The sequence below is a fragment of the Ananas comosus genome, linkage group 18 (assembly GCF_001540865.1).
Source record: "Ananas comosus cultivar F153 linkage group 18, ASM154086v1, whole genome shotgun sequence".
NCBI classification, from domain to species: Eukaryota; Viridiplantae; Streptophyta; class Magnoliopsida; order Poales; family Bromeliaceae; genus Ananas; species Ananas comosus.
Genome location: NC_033638.1, coordinates 10,869,021 through 10,892,386, shown reverse-complemented (window position 1 = coordinate 10,892,386; position 23,366 = coordinate 10,869,021). Strand labels below are relative to the sequence as shown.

At 38.3% G+C, this 23,366-nt stretch overlaps 4 protein-coding genes across 4 annotated transcripts; 3 read left to right on the top strand and 1 right to left on the bottom strand.

Moving 5' to 3' along the window:
* Window positions 1,182-6,543, top strand: LOC109723684 (flocculation protein FLO11-like). The gene is made up of 5 exons (XM_020252131.1): window positions 1,182-1,859; window positions 2,091-2,202; window positions 2,821-2,935; window positions 4,847-5,839; window positions 5,971-6,543. The coding sequence occupies exons 1-5, from the start codon at window positions 1,670-1,672 to the stop codon at window positions 6,229-6,231; spliced, it is 1,671 nt and encodes a 556-aa protein (XP_020107720.1). The 5' UTR covers window positions 1,182-1,669; the 3' UTR covers window positions 6,232-6,543.
* Window positions 7,402-13,874, top strand: LOC109724342 (putative serine/threonine-protein kinase). The gene is made up of 6 exons (XM_020253134.1): window positions 7,402-8,177; window positions 9,491-9,615; window positions 9,755-9,965; window positions 10,054-10,285; window positions 10,674-10,830; window positions 13,382-13,874. The coding sequence occupies exons 1-6, from the start codon at window positions 8,096-8,098 to the stop codon at window positions 13,736-13,738; spliced, it is 1,164 nt and encodes a 387-aa protein (XP_020108723.1). The 5' UTR covers window positions 7,402-8,095; the 3' UTR covers window positions 13,739-13,874.
* LOC109724341 lies at window positions 10,826-13,479 on the top strand. Its single transcript, XM_020253133.1, has 5 exons — window positions 10,826-11,112; window positions 11,498-11,719; window positions 12,762-13,071; window positions 13,183-13,257; window positions 13,341-13,479. Exons 1-4 carry the CDS (start codon window positions 11,003-11,005, stop codon window positions 13,249-13,251), a joined length of 711 nt encoding a protein of 236 aa, XP_020108722.1. The 5' UTR covers window positions 10,826-11,002; the 3' UTR covers window positions 13,252-13,257; window positions 13,341-13,479.
* Window positions 14,420-18,968, bottom strand: LOC109724279 (anthranilate synthase alpha subunit 2, chloroplastic-like). The gene is made up of 10 exons (XM_020253051.1): window positions 18,642-18,968; window positions 18,329-18,518; window positions 18,079-18,230; window positions 17,622-17,737; window positions 17,269-17,515; window positions 17,064-17,120; window positions 16,103-16,255; window positions 15,824-15,904; window positions 15,400-15,486; window positions 14,420-15,021 (listed from the first exon to the last, which is right to left on the bottom strand). Exons 2-10 carry the CDS (start codon window positions 18,504-18,506, stop codon window positions 14,701-14,703), a joined length of 1,392 nt encoding a protein of 463 aa, XP_020108640.1. The 5' UTR covers window positions 18,507-18,518; window positions 18,642-18,968; the 3' UTR covers window positions 14,420-14,700.

Sequence of the window (23,366 nt, the reverse complement as noted above, 5' to 3'; positions counted from 1 at the left end):
TTAAAATAATATAAATATTTTAATTAAAATTTGAAGTTAAAATATTTTAAATCCGCAGCATCGCGCGGGTAATTAACTGGTATATTAATAATGCCACACAAATTGAGCCATATACCATGGGCTGACTGGCTTGGGCCTTTCTCAGCCTCAGCCCACAGACCCTAATTCTTCTAAAAATGAAATACAAAAGATTCCATAACAAATTCGTTACAAGCTCTTTCTTTACGTGGATGAAAATACAAGAGGATATTTGAGATAACTAATTAGATTTTTTCATACGAGGGAACTGTGAAAGTCCAATTCTTATATGGTTAATATATTGGGAAAATTTCAAATACCCCTCTGTGGTTTCGTACTTTCTCATTTTAGTATCATGTGGTTTAAAGTGTATCAAGTTAGCTGTGGTTTCGCATTTTCTCACTTTAGTACCATGTGGTTTAAAATGTATCAAATTAGTATCATGTGGTTTCGCACTTTCTCACTTTAGTACCCTGTGGTTTAATATTTCGTTAAATTATATACAAAAAACTTTAAATATCCTACCTATGCTTATCGAATATTCATTTTACTACCATTTAATTTAAACTTTGTCACTGATTTAACGAAAAAAATATCTCGAAATGGATAATAAAAAGTGAAAAATGAAACCACAGGGTACTAATTTGATACAAAAATAAAACCACAGATACTAACTTGATACACTTTAAATCACAAGGTACTAAAGGGAAAAAGTGCGAAACCATAGGTACTAACTTGATACATTTTAAATTATATGGTACTAAAGTGAAAAAGTGCGAAACCACGGATAGGGTATTTGAAGTTTTTCCTAATATATTTGAATACTCCCTCAACTATGGGCCATCTTGAAATGGCCCCTCAATTATTTTATTCTTGTTCACATCTCTTAAATTTTTAGTATTTAAATTAAATTACTTAGAATCAACTAAATTAATGTTGTTATTCTAATGGCTGCGGAATGCTGATAAATGGTGCCTTAAAAATCAAGAGAGAAAAATTTAAACGGCCGGGCGCCCACTCGTAACACCGGGAGCATATAAGATTCGAAACGAGCCAAAGCGACGCGTCCCGAGTTTAGGTGTTCCTAGTCTCTATCCCGGCCCGCCCAAAAGCCCACCGTCGAATCGCAGCTGGGAAGCACGGCAAGTCACGTCGAACTGGTTACTTGCCTTTCGATCTCAAGATCCATCTTCTCTTTCCTTCTTGGGCGGGACCTAAGGCCGCAGGAGAGAAAATCAAAATAACTGGCAATGGCCTTCAAAGTTGTCTCTCTTGCTTTCCCCTATCTAGACTCTAGCTAATATCCCTCCCGAGATCGGGCAAAACCCTCTCACTCTCAGTCCACTTACAGCGCTGTATCTCTTCTTCCTCGTCTTCTAGTCTCACTACCTTTCTCCCCCCCCCTCTCCCCCTTCCCCTCCCCACAAGCTCTCTCTCGCGCGCTGCTTCATCTTCTACTCTCTCTTCTGCTGTATTCCAAAAGCAGTCGGTTCCTGCAGGAATATCTTGCCATTCCTTTCTCTTTACTTGCGATTATCTCTCGCCGTTGGGGTGGGTACCTCCAGTTTTTCCGCTTCTTGCCTTATTTCTTCTTCATCCCGCTGCGAGGGGTGACAGATCTAGCGAGTGAACGAGCGGGCTAGAGAGAGAAATGAACAAGAGTTTTAGGGCATCCGAGGCGCAAGGGGCGGGGACCCGTGGAAGAACCTTGGGAGCGGTGATAAAGGAGAAGGACGAAGAGCTTGCCCTCTTCCTTGAGATGCGCAAGCGCGAGAGGGAGAAGGAGCGCAGCAACAGCTTCCTCCTCCACCATTCCTCTGATGAACTCGATCTGCCACCTGGTAGGCCGCCTACTAGCCCCGCCCCCTCCTTCTCCTCCTCCTCTTTCCCAGCTATACGGTGACATTGTAGCCCTTGTAGACTAAACTTTTGTGATGTAATTGTATACTCTCTTTTCCATCGTCCTATTTCCTCTCTACTTATGGACGGTCCCAATGTAGCTCGATTGAGATTTTTAGGACTCTCATTTCTAACATATATCCGTCCGTTTTTGTCGATTCCTTGTCTTGCAGGTTCAAATTCAGGGAGCGCTCCCTTATTTAAGATCGCGTCTAGCACTCCAATGCATAAAACTGGTATCGACGACTTCCTCAACTCCGACAGTGATAAGAATGACTATGACTGGTATAGTGGCACGTCAAAATCCTCACTCTAGTTTACTCCTACTTAGCTTGTAATGATCCTCAAGTCACAAGCACAAAAAGAGGGCGCATCAGTTAATATCTTCCTCTAAATCTAAATATTGTACACGAAATGACTCTATTTGTTTCCCTGCGATGCACACAGTATCTTTTTGGGACGTATTCAAACCAATTAATCCATGGCAGTTTAGCTGAAAGGTTTTATACCTGTATGCAATCAGCTATCTTTTTCTTCAGGACCTCAGACCCTTTGAAGCAAGTTTTTTGTAACAACCTATATTTTCTTACCAACCTGCGCTGCAGTTTTGCTTCCACAAAATGGAACAATAACTGATATGCAGTGGGCATTAAGTATTTTGATAGCGGAAGTAGGGCATTTGGTATTTTCCTAGCAGAAGTATTTTTTTAGTTTTCTTTGTTGTGGATGGATCTTTCGCAATGTGCATGGCCTCAAAATCAAAGTTCTACTGTTGCATATACATGGGTAGATCTGGACAATTGTTAACAATATCTTGAAAGTTTTTTTTTTTTTTGTCAATCTTATTTAATGTTCTTGCTTGAATATCGTTCAGTGGTGGAACTCTGAAGGCATTCTTTGCAGGCTGCTTACGCCACCTGGTACTCCTCTATTCCCATCTCTGGAGAATGAGTCAAAAAGATCGCCAGGAGTCCATGTTGGGACTCTAAAATCTCGTCCGACTGTGCTCAAATCAAGGGTGAGCACTTAAAACTAGTGTTATTTGCCTAGTTCTTTTATCAGACACTTCCATTAAGATGCTTTTACACTTCCATGAACACTTTTAGTATTGCCCTAAAAAAACTCAAGTTCTGAAAATAATGTCATGAGGGAATTTTTTTTATTAATAGCCTTAGAAAATACTATAATTATAAAAATAGTCCTCTAAAAAAATTATTTATAAAACTAAGTCTATATGGTGAATGAATTATTGCTTTTTAAATGCGGTAAATCATTTACCCTTTTTTTCAAAGGATTAAAACTATTTTTAGTGTTTAATACTATACATCTTTGAAGTTTGGATGTAGAAAATATATAAATTAGGATAAAAGCGGTGAATGAAAAAAGCGGTGAATCATTCACCGCTTTTAGAAAGCGGTGAATGATTCACCGTTTTTATTGGCCTATTTTTACAAATAAAAATTTTGAATGTTTATTTTTATATTTAAAAGATTTTGTAGGCATAGTAGCCCAAAGACTCCGTAATGAGGTGCAGCAAAGTTTTATTGCAAGAAATTCTTTTGTTATTAGCAGCAACTTGTTCTAGTAATAGGAAAGCAAGTTGTGGTTCATTAGTTTGGGCCTCCTAAGTGATTGTTTACTTTATTTTATATTTTTATTTTCATTATCGAGTAGGTTCATATCACATATGATATGAGGACAGTGCAACAACAATTCTGTGAACAGCTGTCTCAGTAATTGCTGCATATATAAGTTTTTGTCACTTGCTTTGTAATTGGTCATTATCATTTCAAAGTTGGTAGTTATTTCAGGCTTGGTAATGCACACCTGCCAAGAACTTCAACTTGGAAATGGTACAGTTACTAGGTATCTTCCATGATTTTGGTAGCCATCCTTCTTCTCTTGTGTAGAGACACCCCGATTTGCAAAGCCTGTTCTATGATCACCAAGCACCTTGTATCATTTCCAATGCATATGTTAGTTTGATTATGTTTTCACTGTTTCTCTTTCATAGTTTTGTTTCTCTTTCATAGTTTTTTACATGATTTGGCAAATAATGGTTTGAGGTAGTTTGGGTAAGCTAAATATTTCTTTCCCATATAGGACTCCTTACTTTCTGGTATTATACTCTACTATCCATTGGAATGTCTTCTGCAGCCAGCAGCTTTTAAGGTTCTTAGTTCTTATGCAATCTGTCATTTTGATTGCAACTGGTGGTATGCTGTTTCCATAGACAGCTAGACTCTTAAATGCCAACTTTTTCCCTCCTTATTTAGATCATGAAGATTGACTCAGATGACTGCAGGATAGATGTTTATCTGTCTATTTCATGCCTGGGTAGCATGGAAGTTGTCTTTACTACTATATGCGCATTGTTTATTTGCCTTGAAGCCTCCTTTTGCAAACTGACCATGAATTGTCTGTATAGGCATTCATAACTCAGAACAGGCTGCAAGGACAACTAGCATTCAGTATATCTAGTACCATATGTCTTCCATTTTCTTCAATTTGATTACATGTATAGCTATTTATATCGCAGCAACTATTAGCAATTCCTTGTTCCCAGTAGTGAAAAATCTCTATTTTCGCTTCTGATATTGGTGCTTTTTCTACTTTGTTTACCTTAATGACTGAGGGGTTTCAGGGAAGGCCTGCAGTATTTAATGCAGTGTTAGCTAGTTCTTTGAAAAGTTAATCTGCTAAGCGTGAATTTGAACAATTAGTTCATAACTGATATTTTCAGATGTTGCCGTTAAGTTGCAATTAGCTGTTGTATCCTTCTTGTGATTGTGAACTACCCTTTTTAGAGTTCAATAAGAGTGAAGAGGAACTGACAAGTTAGTTCCGCATCAGTAGTTAATAGTTCTGTTGCAACATGCCTTTGGGTTGGAGATTCATGCCTATGCATTTTGTGGCTTTTATTCCTCAGTTGGCAGATTTTCCGGATTCTTCCGTAAGAAGCACCTTAGCTTCAAGACAAGCAACATCATCTGCTGGCTTGAGCTCATCAACAGCTGTGGTAACTCGGAGGCCATCATCATCCGGAGGCCTTACCCATACTTCATCATCAAGGCCTGCTACTCCAACCGGACGCCCTACATTAACTGCTGTGGCATCTAAACCTTTGAGACCTTCGACTCCAACAACTCGGGCTACCATCCCTTCAAAGCCCGTGGTTCATCCTCCGAGATCGTCGACTCCTGCTAGATCTTCCACACCAACATCATCAAGGCCTTCTATACCAGCACAGAGCAGGCCTGCTACTGCAAGGTCTTCTACGCCAACAAAAAGACCCTCCACCTCAACCACCACTCCACCCAGTCAACCTACAGCAGCAAGTTCTGCTCCACCAAGTCGGTCTTCTTCCATCGCAAAGTCACGCCCTACAACCACAACTTCGAAGGGTACTTCAGTACCAAAATCATCATCATCACGTGGCAGCTCACCTACTGTAAGATCTAGACCTTGGAAACCATCCGATATGCCTGGATTCTCCCTTGATGCCCCCCCAAATCTGAGGACATCTTTACCTGAAAGACCCTCTTCCGCTTCTCGGGGTAGACCTGGAGCTCCCAGCTCTTCTAGATCATCTTCTGTTGAGCCTGGACCACCTGCTCGCCCAAGAAGGCAGTCTTGCTCCCCATCCAGGGGAAGGAGTCCAAATGGCATTACTTCCAAAGCGAACTGCAGTCCAACCATGGGCAGATCGCATCTAAACAGTGGTGACAGTGTAAACCCAGTTCTAATTGGAAATAAGATGGTTGAACGTGTAGTTAACATGAGGAGACTAGCACCTCCAAAGCAAGAAGACCAAAGTTTGAACCATAATAACCTTGCAGGAAAATCATCGGCATCTCCTGATAGTGCTGGCTTTGGGAGAACACTGTCTAAAAAATCACTGGATATGGCTCTGCGGCATATGGTCAGTTATTCTCTGCCTTTATTCCCTTGTTTGTTATTGAATTACCTACCATGGCTTTTGTAAGCTTGCTATCTACATCTAAAGTGTTTGTAAATCACACATTATCATCTGATTTAAATTTACACGCGCAGGATATAAGGCGGAGTATCCCAAACAGTTTACGTCCGCTGATGACGAATATTCCAGCATCCTCTATGTACAGTGTGAGGTCAGGGCCTACAAGAAGCAGGGCCGTCAGTGTTTCAGACTCTCCTCTTGCTACAAGCAGCAATGCCAGTTCCGAGCAAAGTGTCAATAACACTATGATTTGCTTGGATGGAACTGAACTTGAAGAGGATCTAGTGAGTGAGAAAGGAGGAAGGTCCTCTCCTGTGGGACGGGTGACCAGATGATGGTCTAGAAGAATCGTGGAAGTCCTTTGCTGCTCCACGGCGCCTCGCAAGCCTAGAAATCCTGGAAATGTATACACTCGATTGTATACGTTTCACTTACATATCTATGGGAAGGCCATAGAACCAGCTTAGTTGGACTTTGTTGTAGATGGTCATTATGGGATTCCTGTTTATTTTTTTCTCAGCTTGGCTGTCTGCAAATCTTGTTTATTTCCTGACCAAAAAAATTGCCTTGTTCACCTATTTGGGATTATTAACACGTACTATGCATTACTGGTGACAAGCACAATATAATCATACAAAATTAACTTAGTAAATGCCCGTTATATGAGTCACAAATTTAAGCCCGCCTGTTAGAGGATACCATCAAATGCCCACTTGAGCTCGTAACTTGAGACAGATAAGCGCGGATAGAAACGAAGCTAGATGTATGAAAAATATTTTTTCACTTGTTTGATTCGATATAAAATAAAATTTTTTTAAAAGTATTTTTACAAATTTAGAAAAAAATTTGTAAGTTTTTATTTTTCGCTATTAGCCGTCGGAAAACTAAAACTCTTTTGAAGTGAGTCACCCACCCTCCTTTTCTGTTTATATATTATATATTATATATGTATATTATTATTATAATATATTATATTATATATCATGTTATATATATAAATTTTTATATATTGCATTATGGTATATTATATTATAAAATATAATTTTGAATGTAGTTAAATTATAAATATAGATGTTGATGAGGATGATGATAATAATATTTTACATATAGATATAAATTTTAAATTATAAATATAATATGATAATTATTTATATAGAATAACGCATAATATATAATGGAAGAAAATTATATAAATTACTTTTCATTCAAAATTTTTTTATTTTTCATTCAATTTTTTTTTTTTCAATCAAACAAGTATGATTGAAGTTTTTTTTTTACATCATTAATTATTATTTTTCATAATTTCACATTGAACCAAAGACACTCTTTCTCGGCTACTAAAAATCGACCGTCCTTAGAAATTGATGGTTGGTACGAGATCCTAAGATCGAATAGCTAAATTTATTTTTAAATAAAATAAATAAAAAGAATAGCGTGCCACCTATCACTCTCAAAAAAAAAAAAAAAAGGAGTGTAAAAGAAGAAAAACCACGCTTTCTGGTTCTGGTATGAAAGTTGGAAAACGAAGCCTGGTGTAACTGGTGTGGCGTAGCCCGCAAGGACGCATCTGACCGGAATCACGCACCGTCGTCCGGAACGTATTGTCTGCAACTAACCTAACCCCCACCGGCCAGGCGGCCACCACAAGCCGATCCAAATATGTTTTTTTAACTCCTCCCGCGGAAACAGAAATATCTACTCCTCCCGCCCCTACTCGAAATTAGATCTTCAGATGTTAGGGTTTTGTGTACTTTTCTCCTCCTCCTCTTTAATTTCTCTTCGCTTGAAGTCTGTTATAATTATCTTGTCTATAACTTTGATCATCGTGTCATTCTTCAAAAAAATCGTTTCATGAGAAATTTCTGTTTAATTTGATCTGATGCCGGCCAAAATTGTTTTTGCTTTTATGCTCACTAATTATATCTGATGCACGTTCCTTGTTTTGTTCCACGATGTCAGTGGGCACCTCGGTTTGCATTATGATGGGACGCAGGTAATACCTGAAGCCTCTAAGGAACACTTCGTCTATATTTTGTCATTTGTTCGTCCTGTTTGTGTCGAGGACAATTTTATGAGCTGCTGTTTATATACGAAGAGCAACTGAACCTCTTCGTCCTGGTTGTAGCGGAATACACATTTGTTTCCGAACCTCTTAGCAATTCGCGTTGAAGAGCGATCTCAAAGGTCTTATTTGGTCTGATGGGGACAAGGTTCTGTTGCTTCAGAGCAGCAACGAGCAGGGGACAGAACAAGTCTCATCGCGCAGCATATGATTATTCTGGTACAGTTTTTAGTGATATTTGGCTCCATCATGTTTTCATGATCTAAGATATATGTATCATACGGGACCTGCCTACTCTTAAGACTTAAATATTCATCTGATCATAATTGGGAATCATTTGTTCAGTTATAATTGTTGACTAAATGCTAGTTATGCTTCGATCAGTTAACTTGTTGCCTGTTGGGGATGGCCAAACAACTTAAAAAGGCCTAATGAACTTTTTTCTTTAATTTAATCTCTAAAATTCTTTTTCTTGCTTAAAAACAATTCTTTAAGATTTTCCGTGCTATAATATAATGATTGTTTCCATTGATAAGTGTCGGACAAGTTTAATGATAAGTAAAAACTATGAGAAACATAACTTAGGAGTATAGAGTTGACAGGTTTCAGAATAAGTAGGTCCACAAACTGAATAAGTAGAATAAAGATATGTATGTGTATCAATGGAGGTAGATGCTAGCATATGATTTTGTGCTTGCTCGAGTATGATTAGCAGAATAATGATAGAACCAATACAATGATAGGAAAAGACTGAGGTAAAAGAAGAAGAAGAAGACGATTTGGAAGTTAAGGACAGAATAAAGAGAGAAACAGTAGGTGGATCAATATGGCCCTGTTTCGTCTTTTATTTTGTCTCACATATCTTTCAGGCACCACCATCCAATAGCGCCATCAAAGCTTAGCTGCCATTTCATCCTTCCTCCTGTAGCTTTCACTCATGTTTTCTCTTCTTCCCTTACTACTCATCATTGCATGCTTAGAAAGAACACAAGGGAGACGTATTCTTGATTTCATTAAGTCAGCTCAATAAGCGGCTTCCATTTGTTGATCTAAATTTGATAACAGGAATTTACCATAACTTCTTTAAGGTAGCAGCAGGAAGTATGTCACTAATTCTCAAGCAATTAAAGGAAACAATCTTTAATTATATGTGTTGGATGACCTCTAATGAAATGTCTAGATGGATAGGAACTTAAAAGAATAGTTCCAACATGACCTCCATAAGCTATTGCTTTAATCACAATACTTTCTGTGGAAACAATAACTGCAAGCCGCTTTTTCATCATCTAACACTGATTCCGTAAATTCCTTATGGAGTTACGGTTTAAGATAGTATTTGTTTATAGATTTAATTGGCATAACCTTGAAGAACCTTGTATAAGAACTTATATAATGCTTGGATTAATCTCCTCTGTTGAGAGTATTCTCACTATGAGAAACTGATTGATTACTGCATAGAATTTGTTCCGGCCTAAACCTTCTTTCTTTTTCCTAAACATTTGACGATATTCTTACTTAGAAAAATCCTGCAGGTGTTGAGTTACCACGAGAACCAAGGAATGTCCAACTGTTTTCCTGTAATGAAATGAAGTCAGCAACACGGAATTTCCATCCATCAAACTATATTGGTCGTGGAGGTTTTGGCATTGTATATGAGGTGAGGGTTTAGATTTCTGACTACGTAATTATTGTTTTTTATTTTCCTTTTCCGTTCATCTCTTTCATGGTTTGGCTCTTCCTAGCTGCCAATTTGTATTATGTTTTTGTTGATTGTAGTAACAGTTATTCATTTGTAGGGAATCTTAAGGGATGGGACCCAGGTTGCGATAAAGTCACTTTCTGCTGAATCAAAGCAAGGAACCAATGAGTTTTTGACTGAGATTGACACGATATCAAATGTTAGGCATCCAAATCTTGTCCAACTGATAGGTTGCTGTATTGAAGGCAGTTACCGGATGTTAGTATATGAATATATGGATAATAACAGTCTAGCAAATGCTTTGCTTGGTAATATTTAATCAGCACATTTGTAGATTTTAATACTTAAAAATATAAAACTTTTTAGGAATGACTCAGATCCTTTTTGTCCTGGCAGGTCAGAAAAAGTGCATTTCGCTGGATTGGTCCAAAAGGGCTACTATTTGTATTGGGACAGCTTCCGGTCTTGCATTTCTTCATGAGGAATCTGAACCGCGTATCGTTCATCGTGATATCAAGGCTAGTAACATTTTACTTGATAAGGACCTAGTTCCTAAAATCGGGGATTTCGGTTTGGCAAAGCTTTTTCCTGACAGTATCACTCACATTAGCACACGTGTTGCTGGAACCATGTAAGTCCAATACCATTCAAGTTCATTACAAACTTTGCAAACATTGGGAGGTAGTTTAGGCACAAAAAAAGAAATTAAGGATTGTGATATATTTTTTTGTTTGGAGCATACTTCATAATCATCAATAGCTGGTAGCTTGATCTTTCAGTGAAAGCTGGTAGCTTGATCTTTCATAATCATAATTATCTTGAACATTTGATGGCACTATATTGTTGTTGAACTATGGAGTATAAATGTATTGCAGTACAATGACTTGGCTTTCAAGATTTAAACTACGATAGAGATTTGCTAAATTAGATGAGCAGAAAGGTTTCAAAACTAAGCAAAGTTGGGAATCTGTACTATTTAAGTTTTCTATGATGTCATCGTTGGTTTTCATTGTATTCACAGGGGTTAACTTGGCACCGGAATATGCCTTGCTGGGGCAATTAACCAAGAAAGCTGATGTTTACAGCTTCGGAGTACTCTTACTTGAAATTGTAAGTGGTAGGAGCAGCAGCAAATCAGCGTGGGGACATGATATGCTGGTTCTCGTGGAATGGGTAATCATGTAGCTGCTAGCTTCCTGTAATTGGATTATCCCATTAAGTTTTTGTGTCTATAGACATGTCTTTGTTTTTTGGCCAAATCAAGAATAGTACGTGCGGTACTGAAAATCATTTTAACAGTGATATTTTACAAATGCAGGAGAAAATCCTGTTTTATTAGGTCAACATGAATCATCAAGATTTTGGACAACATAGTAAAACAAAGTTGAATGCGAATAACTATAACTACTACCTGAGGATGAAATTTGACAGAGGTGGCTGGATCTGGGGATTTGGGTATGGGTTTCATGGTTTTTCCTAACATATCCAGAGATGTGAATATTGAGCCAACAAAATCATTGGGTTTTAAACCTTCATCGTATTGGTTTGCCCTTTTTTAGTTCTTTACTGGTTTTCTTGTGCTTTCTTTAGTTTTTGAATCTTTTCTTTGTATTTTCCTCGGTACATTTTGGTCAATTTGCATAAAAGATTCACTTGTTTTGATATTTTGCAAAAGTAGGCTGGCTTTTTGGATTTTGCAGATTTGAGCCGGATTTTTAAAAAACTGACCAAAATATCCTTATTCCCTTTTCTCTCTCATTTTTTTTTTTCCTCTCGTTTTTTTTTTCTCTCTGACCCTCCACCACCTCTGCGACGCGTTCTTTTTCTCCGTCTTCGCTAGTGCAGGCACCGACGTCGGCACCGGAGAAGGAAGACTCAGAGCAAGTGTGGGTGAGAGCGGAGCGGGCGGAGGCGATGAGATCGTGGCCGAGACAGTGCTGGCTGTCGCTTGTGAGGGTGAGGACGAAGATGCGCCCGCGCGTCTCCAAGGAGCACTTCCAGCTAGGGCGGTGCCTGCGGTAGTGGGCCAGGGAGAGATCGCGAGTGAAAGAAGATACAGAGGGTAAAAAAAATAAGAAAAATAAAAATAAAAAAGTAAAAAAATATATTTTTTCTACAAAAAAGCGAAGAACCAGAGAAAAAAGAAGATAATAAAGTTGCACTGTTTCAGAAAAACGTTGCACTATTTTAGATGAAAGTTACACTCTTTAAGATAAAAATTATACTATTTGAGATAAAAATTGCACTCTTTAGATGAAAGTTGCAATTTTTTGGTAAAAATTACAGTTTCTCTTCTTTTTTTCCTCTTTTTTTCCCTCCATTTCCTCGTCTTCTTCTGTGCCCATCTCCTTTTCGCCCTCCACCTCCATTGCAGCAGATTCGCCACCCACCAAACCCACTTCTGGAAACCCGTTGTCTCTACTGTCGCTGACGACGAAGAGGAACTGCTTCTCAGTGTCGAGAAGCTTGCCAGTAAGGGAAGGGGCACGTAGCCCACGGCGCCCACCCAGAGACGGCGATGTGAACTGTGGAGATGGAGGAGAGCACGGTAACGCCGGACAAGAGCCGAAGAGGGCGGGCGGACAGAAGTAGACCCCTCGCCAACCCTCTTCTCTGGCGTTGCCGTCCTCGGGTGGGCATGGTGGGGCCACGTGCCCCCTCCCTCGCCGACGAGCTTTTCGGTGCTGAGAAACGCTTCCTCTTCATCGTCGGTTGCGGCGACTGGGACGGCGGGTTTCCAGAAGTGGGTTTGATAGGTGGCGAATCTATTGCGGAAGCGGAGGGAGAGGAGGAGTAGAAGGAGAAATAGTATAATTTTCATCTAAATAATGCAACTTTCGTCCAAATAGTGCAACTTTCGTCCAAAAAATGTGACTTTTATCTTAAAAAATATAATTTTTGTCTCAAAAGTATAATTTTCGTGTAAAACAGTGTAACGTTATTTTAAAACAGTGCAATTTCATATTAACAGTGTAACTTCATCTTTTTCTTTTTCTCTGGTTCTTCACTTTTTTTGTAGAAGAAATATTTTTTTTTACTTTTTTTTAGTCTTTATTTTTTTTACCCCTGCATTTTTTTTTTCACTCCTTCGCCCTCTACCGCAGCCACCGTCCTCGTCGGAAGCGCTCCTTGGAGAAGGGTGAGCACTTCTTCGTCCTCACCCTCACGGACGACAGCGAGCACTGTCTTGACCACGGCCTCATTGCCCCCGTCCGCTCTGCTCTCATCCGCGCTCGTTCTGAATCCTTCTCCTCTGATGCCGGCGCCGGCGTCAGTGCCTACGCCAGTGAAGGCGGAGGAAGAGGACATAGCGCTGCTTTCTTTACCGTTGCGGAAGACCGCGGAGGTGGTGGAGAAGAAAAAAAAAAAAGAAGAAAAAAAAAGGGATATTTTGTTCAGTTTTCTGAAAATTCGGTACGAATCTGCAAAATTCAAAATAATGACCCATTTTTATAAAATCTCAAAACTATAAATTTTTATACAAATTTACCGTACATTTTAGTACCTTCAGTTTTGATCCTCCAGCTAATGATTTTCCAAGTTGGGTCCACCACTCTGGTGCTTTGCGATCTATGCTTATGCAACAAGTTTTGATAGGAGGTAAGTTAATTTTGCGGCGGCTACAGTATTAGCGGTTTATGAGAACAAGCTATTCTTTGTACTAATGCCTGCCGTATATGCAGTTGAAAAGTGAGTCCGGGTAATCAATCCATGTGTTTTGCAGACGTGGAAGCTACGAGAGGAAGAGAGGCTGTTGGAGATCGTGGATCCAGAAATAGTGGGATATCCCCAGGAGCAGGTGTTGCGCTTTATCAAGGTGGCACTGTTGTGCACCCAGGCGCCATCCCACCAGAGGCCCTCGATGACACAGGTTGTGGATATGCTAAGCGGCGAAGGTTACAAGAATCAGATGAGTCTTGACCTCCTCGATGTGAGAAACCTGGTGAAACCAGGTGTTTCCTTGATAAAAGATGCGGGGTCCAATCCTAGTCAAAAGCACGAGAGTAATTACCATTCAATCACACGTGCTGAACTATCCAACAGCTTCCAAGCGAGCACGGTTGAGGTGCAACCTAGGTGACAGCCACGGCATAGGACTGCTTTGTGACTGTTGTCTGCTAAGTCAATTGTAGAGGGCTGATTATTCTCGTTGTTGGCGTTTCTTTTTCTCTCTTGCTTTTCTCTTTTCCTTTTATCCTTTTTCCTGATTTATCATCCTTTCACACTAACAGGATAAAAGTGTCATGTGGAGCAGAAGCACGACGTTAAGTAACCAACTTTGTAAATACCAATGAATAAGTGTAAAGTGAGAGGAGAAAAATAGATCTAGACATTTATGATCAAGAAGGTCATATAGAATTTCGTGTTGGTGAAGAAATAACACACGCTGCCCCCCATCCGGCAGCGTGCCTAAACTAATTAGTTTGGACACGCTGACCAGCAAATTTTTGTCCAAATAATTCAATATAACTTCATTCTTTCAGTGGAGCTCTTATAATTCAATACATTCATGCAAACTCTTGCACGGCCATTCACTAGAAAAAGTTAGGCCTTTGGGATTATCTCCAACATTATCAATTGCAGTGATTTTGGTAAGTCGAAGGGGCTCTATGTCACTAGTCATTACCAAGATAGATATCTCAACTTGTCCAGCTTTAGATTTGAGAGGTTGGCCGCTTGCTTAGGGTGACAATTTGGCGCCTTATTGGCCCTAAAATATCTTCCTGATAAAGAAATCAGGACACTTAAAACCTCGTCGCACTTTAAAACCTCATCGCACTGCTCTGCCTAATCACTGAGAAGTTCTCTACATACAATTTTGAGTGTAAAATCTCTGCTCAGCTGCTGACTTAAAAAACTACAATACGTACAAGTCTGCTGATATTAATTTCTCTTCCTCTCTTTCTCATGTGCAACATTTATGTAGGATATGAGCACCATCTTATGTACTATTAATCTTTGCTTATTTCAAACATCCAAAATACAAAATAGTAGAAAAACAAAGAAAAGAATTCTGGCTACTTGTGTGTGCGCTATTATATGTTATATGTTATTAATAAACGCGGATTCAGCAAGATCAATAGCTCGAGCTAGAGCGGCAGCCTTGTTCTCGCATTCTCGCTGCTCGTCATCAGGCTTACTGTCAGCGACGATGCCTGCTCCAGCCTGAAGGTGCGCCACCCATTCTCTCCGATTACACATGATGCCCTCCTTTTTCAGAGAAGACATTGCAGTTGGGAAGACAATAGTTCTGAGAGCGAGAGCAATGAGAGTGTCGCCAGCAAATGACACTCCTCCAAACCCACCACTGTATGGCCCTCGCCTTGTCACCTCCAACTCATCTATCAGCTCCATGGCTTTTACCTGATTCCATATTTTCAGATGCTCAGCATAAAGAAAGTAAAACAATGAGTCAAGCCAAATAATTCAGGGGCAGAAAAAAACGACTCATGAAAAATTGTATGTGAACAAGGGAGGTGCTCTATAACATTTTAGTTGTTAGGAAGTCGTCAAAGGATGAAAGGTGTGCTTGAAGCTGGGTGGCATATCTCTAGGCTGCTGTAGATTGAGTACAAAATTCATGAACAGAAGTTTGGGGTAAAGAAAAGGAAAAGTTTGTTGCTGCAAACAAGGATATCTTGAAGTGCAATATAGTTACTTGAGAAACATCAGCATACAAAGCTAATTAAAAGTCAAAATGCTCGTCTCTGATGAAGAGGAGCACTGGCAAAAGATCTGAACCTTTGGAGCCCCGCTAACAGTTCCCACAGGCAATGCAGCACGTAGGGCATCCCAGCAAGTAAGGTTATCGAATAACTCTCCAGTAACCTGCAAAATTGGAGTACAATTACCTCCTGTATTCATATTAACTATTAAAGACACAGGATAAAAATGTTGTAAGGAACTTCTTGACTGACAGAAGAATAAATTATGTAGAAACTAGCTCAACAGGCAAGCAAGTAGAACCACGGGTCCATGGGCATGCATGACTGACCAAAAATCTGGAACTACTCAAATCTATATGGAGGAGATCCTCGGGCAGAAACGGTTGTTGATGAGTAAAAGACAAAAGTCCATGGCTAGAAAGTAGCACAAGTAATCAAATGTGCAAGGCACTAAAATTACATGCAAGCAGGACATGCAAACATAAAGAGGAGAGCCTGACCGTGGAGCTGATGTGCATTACATGGGAGTAGCGTTCAATATTCATTAGCGTCTCCACTTTCACAGAACCCGGCTTTGAGACCTGGAAAGGCAACATGTTTAATCATGAGAACACCCAAAGTTGCGCTGCCGCAAGCTAATTAATAGGAGATTTCATTATCATAGTAGTAGTTGTACAAAGAGTATTATATCTCTAATGAGTTTACTGAAAGAATGCTCCATCCAAATGCAATCAAACATCTACATTGGTATGTAAAGGAGATTAGGAGAGAATAAGGACCTTCCCAACATCATTCCTCCCCAAGTCTACTAGCATAACATGTTCAGCGCATTGCTTTTCATCATTCAGCAGCTGCTTTTTTAACGACTCATCTTCCTTCTCTGTCTTGCCTCTTCTAACTGTGCCAGCAAGTGGTCGATTGACAATCTTTCCCTGTAAGAATGGAAAAAATGAGTAAAGCTAGAGTATGACTACGACTAGAGACTAGGGCATTGCAACAAAAGGTTAAGACAAAGCAAATATGGAAAGCTCCAACACCAGATAGAGTAAGAAAATGGGCGTGATGGGTGCAAAAGTGCCGCCATATTGGCCTGTTGTTGTTGTTCAAAACATTTACATGAAAGACATAATACCAAATGTGTAAGTCCAACGAAACTTCAAAGTTTCTACCTTTGATTCATGAGACTAATAAAACGGCAGAAAGTAATTTCACGTGGAAGGGAAAATTTAGCATACGTATCAGTTTTGTTTTTCTGTATGTGAAGACAATAGTAGGATATCTCATCGAAATAATTTGATTTAGAGAAGATAACTGTTGCCTAGCTATGACTAACCAGAGAAGGAGGCAATTGTAGTTTCCTACTTCTAAGTAGGAACTCATTTGCTATAAAATTTGATACTTCCAGGTTCTTGTCTGTAATCATTACACCCGTTAAAAGTCTACGCATATGAATGTGTAAGCATAATTAATCACAGAGCTCTCTATGTGTCTTTCACAGTTTCACCACATATCGGCTGCATGAATATATGAATGCTGTACAAGACTTATTTTTATAGATCAACAGGGGAAATTCACGAAGGCATATAAATTAAATTTCCAATCGATTCTAAAGTAGTGGAGGCTGAACAGTGATTTCTCTACCAAAAAAATGATTAAGAGTCAACGAACATATATGGGTTGTGGAAAGGGTCCTTTTGATGAGCATAGGATCCTTAACTATGAAAACAGATTTGAACGTACCTTCTTCACGCGAGTAAGAATTTCAGGGCTTGATGCCACGAGAATACAACCTCTTGCCTGAGAAAGAGAGTTTGAACGAATTCAGAAAATATAAAAGATGGATAGAAAGCATGCAACAATAATAGAAAGTCTATGTTCCAGACAAGAAATCACTAGGAAAGCTTGACTGAGAACAAAAATAAAATGCAGCAGATTGTCGACGCACTTGAAGGTATGTCAAGTGTGGACTCGGGTTCACAATTCTTAAAGCTCGATAAACTTCAAATGGGTCTGCATATGTTCGCCGCTCGAAACGCTGACTCAAAACAATTTGGAAAATATCTCCTGCCAGGATATGTTCTTTGGCCTGCAGAACTGCCTTCTTGTATTCGTCACTTGTCATGGTTGATTTTTCCAATGGTGATCCAAATTGGCGAGTATGTAATTTTACAGATCCTGCTGAAAGACTTGGGCTGTAATATAAGAATCAAACAATAGTTAGTCGAAACAAAAATGAAAGTTGGATGGAAAAGAAAAAGAGTTCATAATCAAAAGAAGTGGATACAGTAGATTACTCACACGTTCGAATTATGTACCCTTGACAGCATCATGTCCAATCGATACCTCCCATCTTGGTACGCTTCCTCGACAGAGGAATAACGGTTTAATTGTACCCAATGAATAACGTAGACTTTCTGAGATAAAAGGTCGAATTGGGTGAAAGTTAGAATCGTGAGTTAACAATGCAGAATGGAAGATTATAGTCGTACTAAGGGGCTAATCAAACGGCGCAAGGTTAGTGCAAGTTGTGGAATGAAAAACTCAGTTGAGAGATCCTAGAGAAAAGCAAAAAGGCTGTAAAGTTTAGTTTGGTATTCCGTAGCTTGAGGGACATTCTTATTAAATTATATTGAATGTAAATTTCCGTACGTGTAGGCTATCGACTAATCTCAGTAGTTTTAGGGACACTAAGGTGGGCATTTGGATTGGCGTAACTACAGTTCGATCGTAAGCCATGAGATTGAAAGAGTTATACCTTTTCAACATGGTCAAACACTATAACATCGTTGTAGAGACCCAAATGAACATCTGGGAGGTTCCGATCATCCTCTGGCGCGCTGGAGAACGGAAGCTTTTTCTTCTCGACGTAGCGTACCGTATCATATGAAAAGTACCCTACCCATCCGCCTTTGAAAAGAAAAGAAAACAAAAGACAAAGGAATTGAAACAAAGTTACAAGAAAACGAAAACGAGTAAGTAGAAAAGAAAGGGAAGTGAGAAATTACCGCAAAAAGCATCGGGGAGCTCGTCGATGAGCTGGGGGCTCCAGTTCTCCATGATCCTGCGGGGGACCTGCATGGGGTCGTCCACGACCTGTTCTGTCTGCCGACCCTCCTCGTGGTCCATTATCGTGACCTTGTTCTCCTCAGCCACAATCTCCATCGCAGGATGAGCCCCCACCATGCTATAGCGACCCTTTTTTGGTTTGTTTCCAAGTGACGCGAAGGAATTAATCAGAAATGTGAGAAAGAAAACAACGGGAAAGAAGAAAAAGGAAAAGAGGAAAAATGCAATGAGGGGATGGGCGGATGTGCATACCACATTGTTGATGCCGTGCGAGTCTTGATGGACGGACTCGAAGAGGAAGCTGGGGCTCTCCTTGTCGTCCTCCTTGACGAGGCAGCGGTAAGCGAGCACCGGGGTGAGGTGGTCGGAAACGATGCACTCGTAGAGCGGCACCAAGTTGCCCTTCTTCGCAGCCTCCGCAAACTTGTCGGCCTCCGCGTCTCTGCTGGGGTTAGCCGAGACGGAGCCGGAGCAGAAGCCGAAGCCGAAGTCGAAGTCGATGCCGCCGGCACCTTTAACCACTGCGGAGGCGGGAGCGGAGGAAGGAGAGGAAGCAGCGGCGGAGCATTTGAGGGGATGGCCGGGGCGGCGGGGCGCATAACAACAGCGGAGGGAGCTCCGCGTGGTGCCTCTGCAGCGGACGGCGCTGGAAGAAGGGCCAAACGCGGAGGCGCGGCGCCGGACATGGGAAGCAGCAGGGCCGCCGGACGAAGAAGAAGAAGAAGAAGAGGTAAGGGCTTCCATGACCTCGTTCTTATATTATATTATATTAGCTAACTCAGCTAGCCGGCAAGCAGAAACGACCGGCCCAAGTTAGATGCAAGCAAGCAAGCAAGCAAGCAAGCTCGCCCTATAGCTGCTGGGTAGCCTCGCTCCGATGATCAAGAGCTCTATAGTAGGAAGGCGTGCTGTGTGTGCATTGGCATGCGGATTAAGGATGATGTATTTATAGCAAGAGAGGAGACGGGAGGGAGGGTCGCCTTCCTCCGATCCTTCCTACCTCAATTGATTTCTTTTTTAAAATAAAGCGTTTTAAATATATTTCAAACTTCGCAGCACGGACCGCGTGGTCGTAGAAAGTCATGGTCGCATGTTCGCATGGCCACAGAATTGCAATTTTATAATGTTACTAATTCAAAAGAAAATATTGCCCTACTAAATCTTTAAATTTTTTTTAAAATTTTAAAATAAAAATTTAAAATTTTTATTTATAAAAAATAGATTAATGAAAACAGTGAATCATTCATCATTTTTATTCTAATTTTTATATTTTCTACATTCAAATTCAAAAGATGTATAGTATTAAATATTAAAAGTAATTTTAATTTTCTGAAAAAAGTGATGAATAATTTACGGTATTTAAAAAGCGGTAATTCATTCGCCTATAAATTTAATTTTATAAATAAATTTTTTAGATGACTATTTTTATAATTATAGTATTTTCTAAAAGACTATCAAAACTATCTCTTTCTTATAAGTTTTATCAGTTATTTTTTTCTACTGTAATTTTTTTTTTTTAAAAAAAAAGGGTTATTAAATCCCACAATCCTTGCATGAGAGATTGAAGATATTATAACTTTTTTAAGTTGTAGAATTATTAGTCATTTTTCTTTCACCTTTTACCCTCTAGCTTTTTCCCTCTCCTTTTCTTTCACCTTTTGCCTACTTGCTTTTTTTACTTCTTTCACCTTTTACCCTCTTGGTTTTTCCTTCTCTTTTTCTCGTTGGAATTAGCGGTCGGTAGAGTAATAAGTTTCTCCCCAAATCTCCCTTACTCGGAGAGCAATGACTAATGAGCACTGCTCCTGGGTTAATCAGACCCGCCAATCCATCACTTTCCTTGACTGAATGACTTATCCAGAGGGAATAGTAAGTTTATGAAAATATTTACTGCATGCCCTTCAAAAAGCAAATAATGATTTAGATGCCTCTTTAAAAACCTTTTATTTTAAACCTTATTAAACTCTGAAAAATTAATTAGTTCAAAAAGATTAACAATTAATCCAATCTTTTCCTTATTCATCAAAATATGATGTCTTACAAAAATAAATTCACGAGTTTATAGAAAATTTATAAATATACTACTATTTGTTCTAATGTAATATACTTAATACATTTAGTTAAAACTTTCGTGAACATACAATGTACAACTTTGCAAATGAGATTTAAAATTACTTACATCTTGAAAAAATATTGAATTTTCATAGGTGTCATCTTTCATTGGCGCCGCTGGAAAATAATTTAATGCAGATATATTAATTAAAGTCCTTTTAGCTTTTTATTTACTTGGTGCTGATCACGTGGAAACTAAAGGCCTTTCAACTTTTTATTTACCTATTGGTCGTTGGGTGGGAACGCGTACGAGTTACGACGCACGCGCGATACGGTCTGCATTCCTTTTCTCCTTTTTTAACGGCTGATCATTTCAACTCTATTGTTGCGAATACATACAATTTTCTTTTCTTTATTGGGTATAGGCGTATAGCATGTCCATTCAAAGCACAAAATAAAAATATTGATTGATGATATGCAAATGCAAATCAACATCACGCGGTCAACTCCCCTCGGGCTACGCAGAGAGCAGTCAAATCTCCCAACCACAAATCCTTATCCAAAGGATTTAGGACGTTAATTAACTGCCACCACGTGGCAGTCTCTTACGATTTCAAACTTTTGAACCTTTCAACTTGCTCAAGCACTTGTGGCTCCTACCAAGCTAACAAGTAACGAGGTGATTTAAACGGCTAATTACACTAATAGCGGCCAATTTTTTTTTCAAACTTTTATTTTAGTTTTTATTCTTTCAACGTCGTAAATGACCAACTGCCCCTAGAGCAAATGATAAAGAGTTTGGTGGTTAGTATCCAAAGTCTCAAATTCGAATCCTAATTAATTCACATTTTTAGCTAGGTTTATTTTTAAAAGAAAATGAACGAAACGAATAACATGCTACATTTCTCTAAAAAAAAAACGTCGTAAATGTATTAAATCATCTATAAAAGTTTTGAATTATTATATTTAACTTCAAAAAAAATATAAGCTAAATACAACTTCCTAAAGATTCGGCAAATTACCGGTGTAATTTACCCATGACTTAATAATAAGAAAAATAAATCCAAACAGAGAGAAGAAAGGCCCAACACTGCTAGCCTTACCAAAGGGAGAACAAGAGAGGCTCAAGTTCCATATAGCTTCAGCTACGAAATCCTAACAAAGGAAGTCTAAGGCCCCGTTTGGATGCCTTTAAAAACGTAGCATAGTTAAACTATGCTACGCCGGTATAAAAATAATCCTATGAAGCGTTTGGAAGAAAAAAAAATAACGTAATTTTTAGAGTATAGTTATACTATACTCCAAAAAATGGAGTAAACTTACAATCCACTTTAACCAAAGAAAAAAAATTTCACAATTTTGGGCTCCCAAAGATGTATCAATTTCTAAATTTTAAATTTCAAAATAAAAATTTAAATTTCAAAATTTAAAATTTTAAAATTCAATTTTAATTTTGATTTTAAATTTTAAATTTTACAATTCAAATTTCAAATTTCGAGACTTTCAAACTTCAAATTTCAAATCTCAATTTCAAATTTCCAACTTTCAAGCTTTCAACCTTGTCAAATTTCAAATTTCAAATTCCTAAATTCAATTTCAAAAAGTTCAAATTTCAAAAAGTTCAAGATTTCAACTTTCCAAATTTCAAATTTCAAAATTTCAAATTTTAAATTTTAAATTCAAATCCAAATTTCAAATTTCAATTTAAAAGATAAATTTCTATTTAAATTTTTTATATTTTAAAATTTTAAATTTTAATTTTATATTTTGAATTTTGAATTTTAATTTTTAAATTTTTATTTTTAAATTTTGAATTTTGAATTTTGAATTTTAAAATTTTAGAAATTTAATTGTTATAAATACTGGGGAATTGTATGATCTGTATTCAAACAGCTTAAAAATAAAACTGTGGAATTTTTTTATAGTTACAGAATTCCGTATTTCATTTAGACTAAAATCATAGAATAAAAATTTCATAAAGCTTTTTAACTATGCATCCAAACAGGACCTAATTCTACAACCAAACATGGGTTGTACGTACTCTTAATAAACCCTCATCAAAGGGTGTCTAGGATTTACCTCACCCGCTTTTCAGTTTTTAGTAAACAAATGAGTGACAATACTAACAAAAAGGGTGTTGCAGAGTTACTGTCCATTTTGGCTTGCAAACCTAGCATTGCTTAAAATCCTATAATTCACTCCAGTAATGTAAGTAGTGTTTGGTAGGAGATAGAATAAGAATAACGGTAAATAATTTTACTGTTTTCATCGAAAATTAGTGAATAAGCTATCCCTTTATTTCAAGTAAGTTGTGGTGGCAGTGGACTTGCAAAATCCTCTTTACATTAACTAATTTTCACTATTTCAGCCCAAAAAAAATGCAGAAAAAAATCATGATTGGAAATTTTGGTTCGTAATTTTTTTTTTTTTACTATCCCCAAAATAGAAATTCTCACACCAAGCAATATCTTGGTTGGTTTATAAATGAAATAGGATTAGAAAATTATCTATTTAATTATCAATTAACCAAATAAAACCAGTAAAGCAACAATTATGGCAAAATCCTGTGAAGAGTACTCTGTTAACACTTTCCCACCAGCAGATTTGTTTAGGTATACAATTTTCGTCTGTTTGGCGTCATCCAGCGTGTAGAGTGCTTCATTTTTTGACCAAACAACTTAGACCTAGCTCCGTAATATGATAGTTAAAATAAAATATTATTTTTGTAATATAAAATGTCTGAAAATATTTAAAAATGCTCTCAATCTTTTTCTCTTTGAGACTATAAAACTGCGTTTGCTTCGCCGGTGGAGCAAAGCAAGTAGCCACATGCTTCTTCATTGATAGTAAAAATCATAATTTTACAGCATAAAAGAAAAAAAAAAATACAAACACTTACATATTTTTTTAATCTTTCATAATATA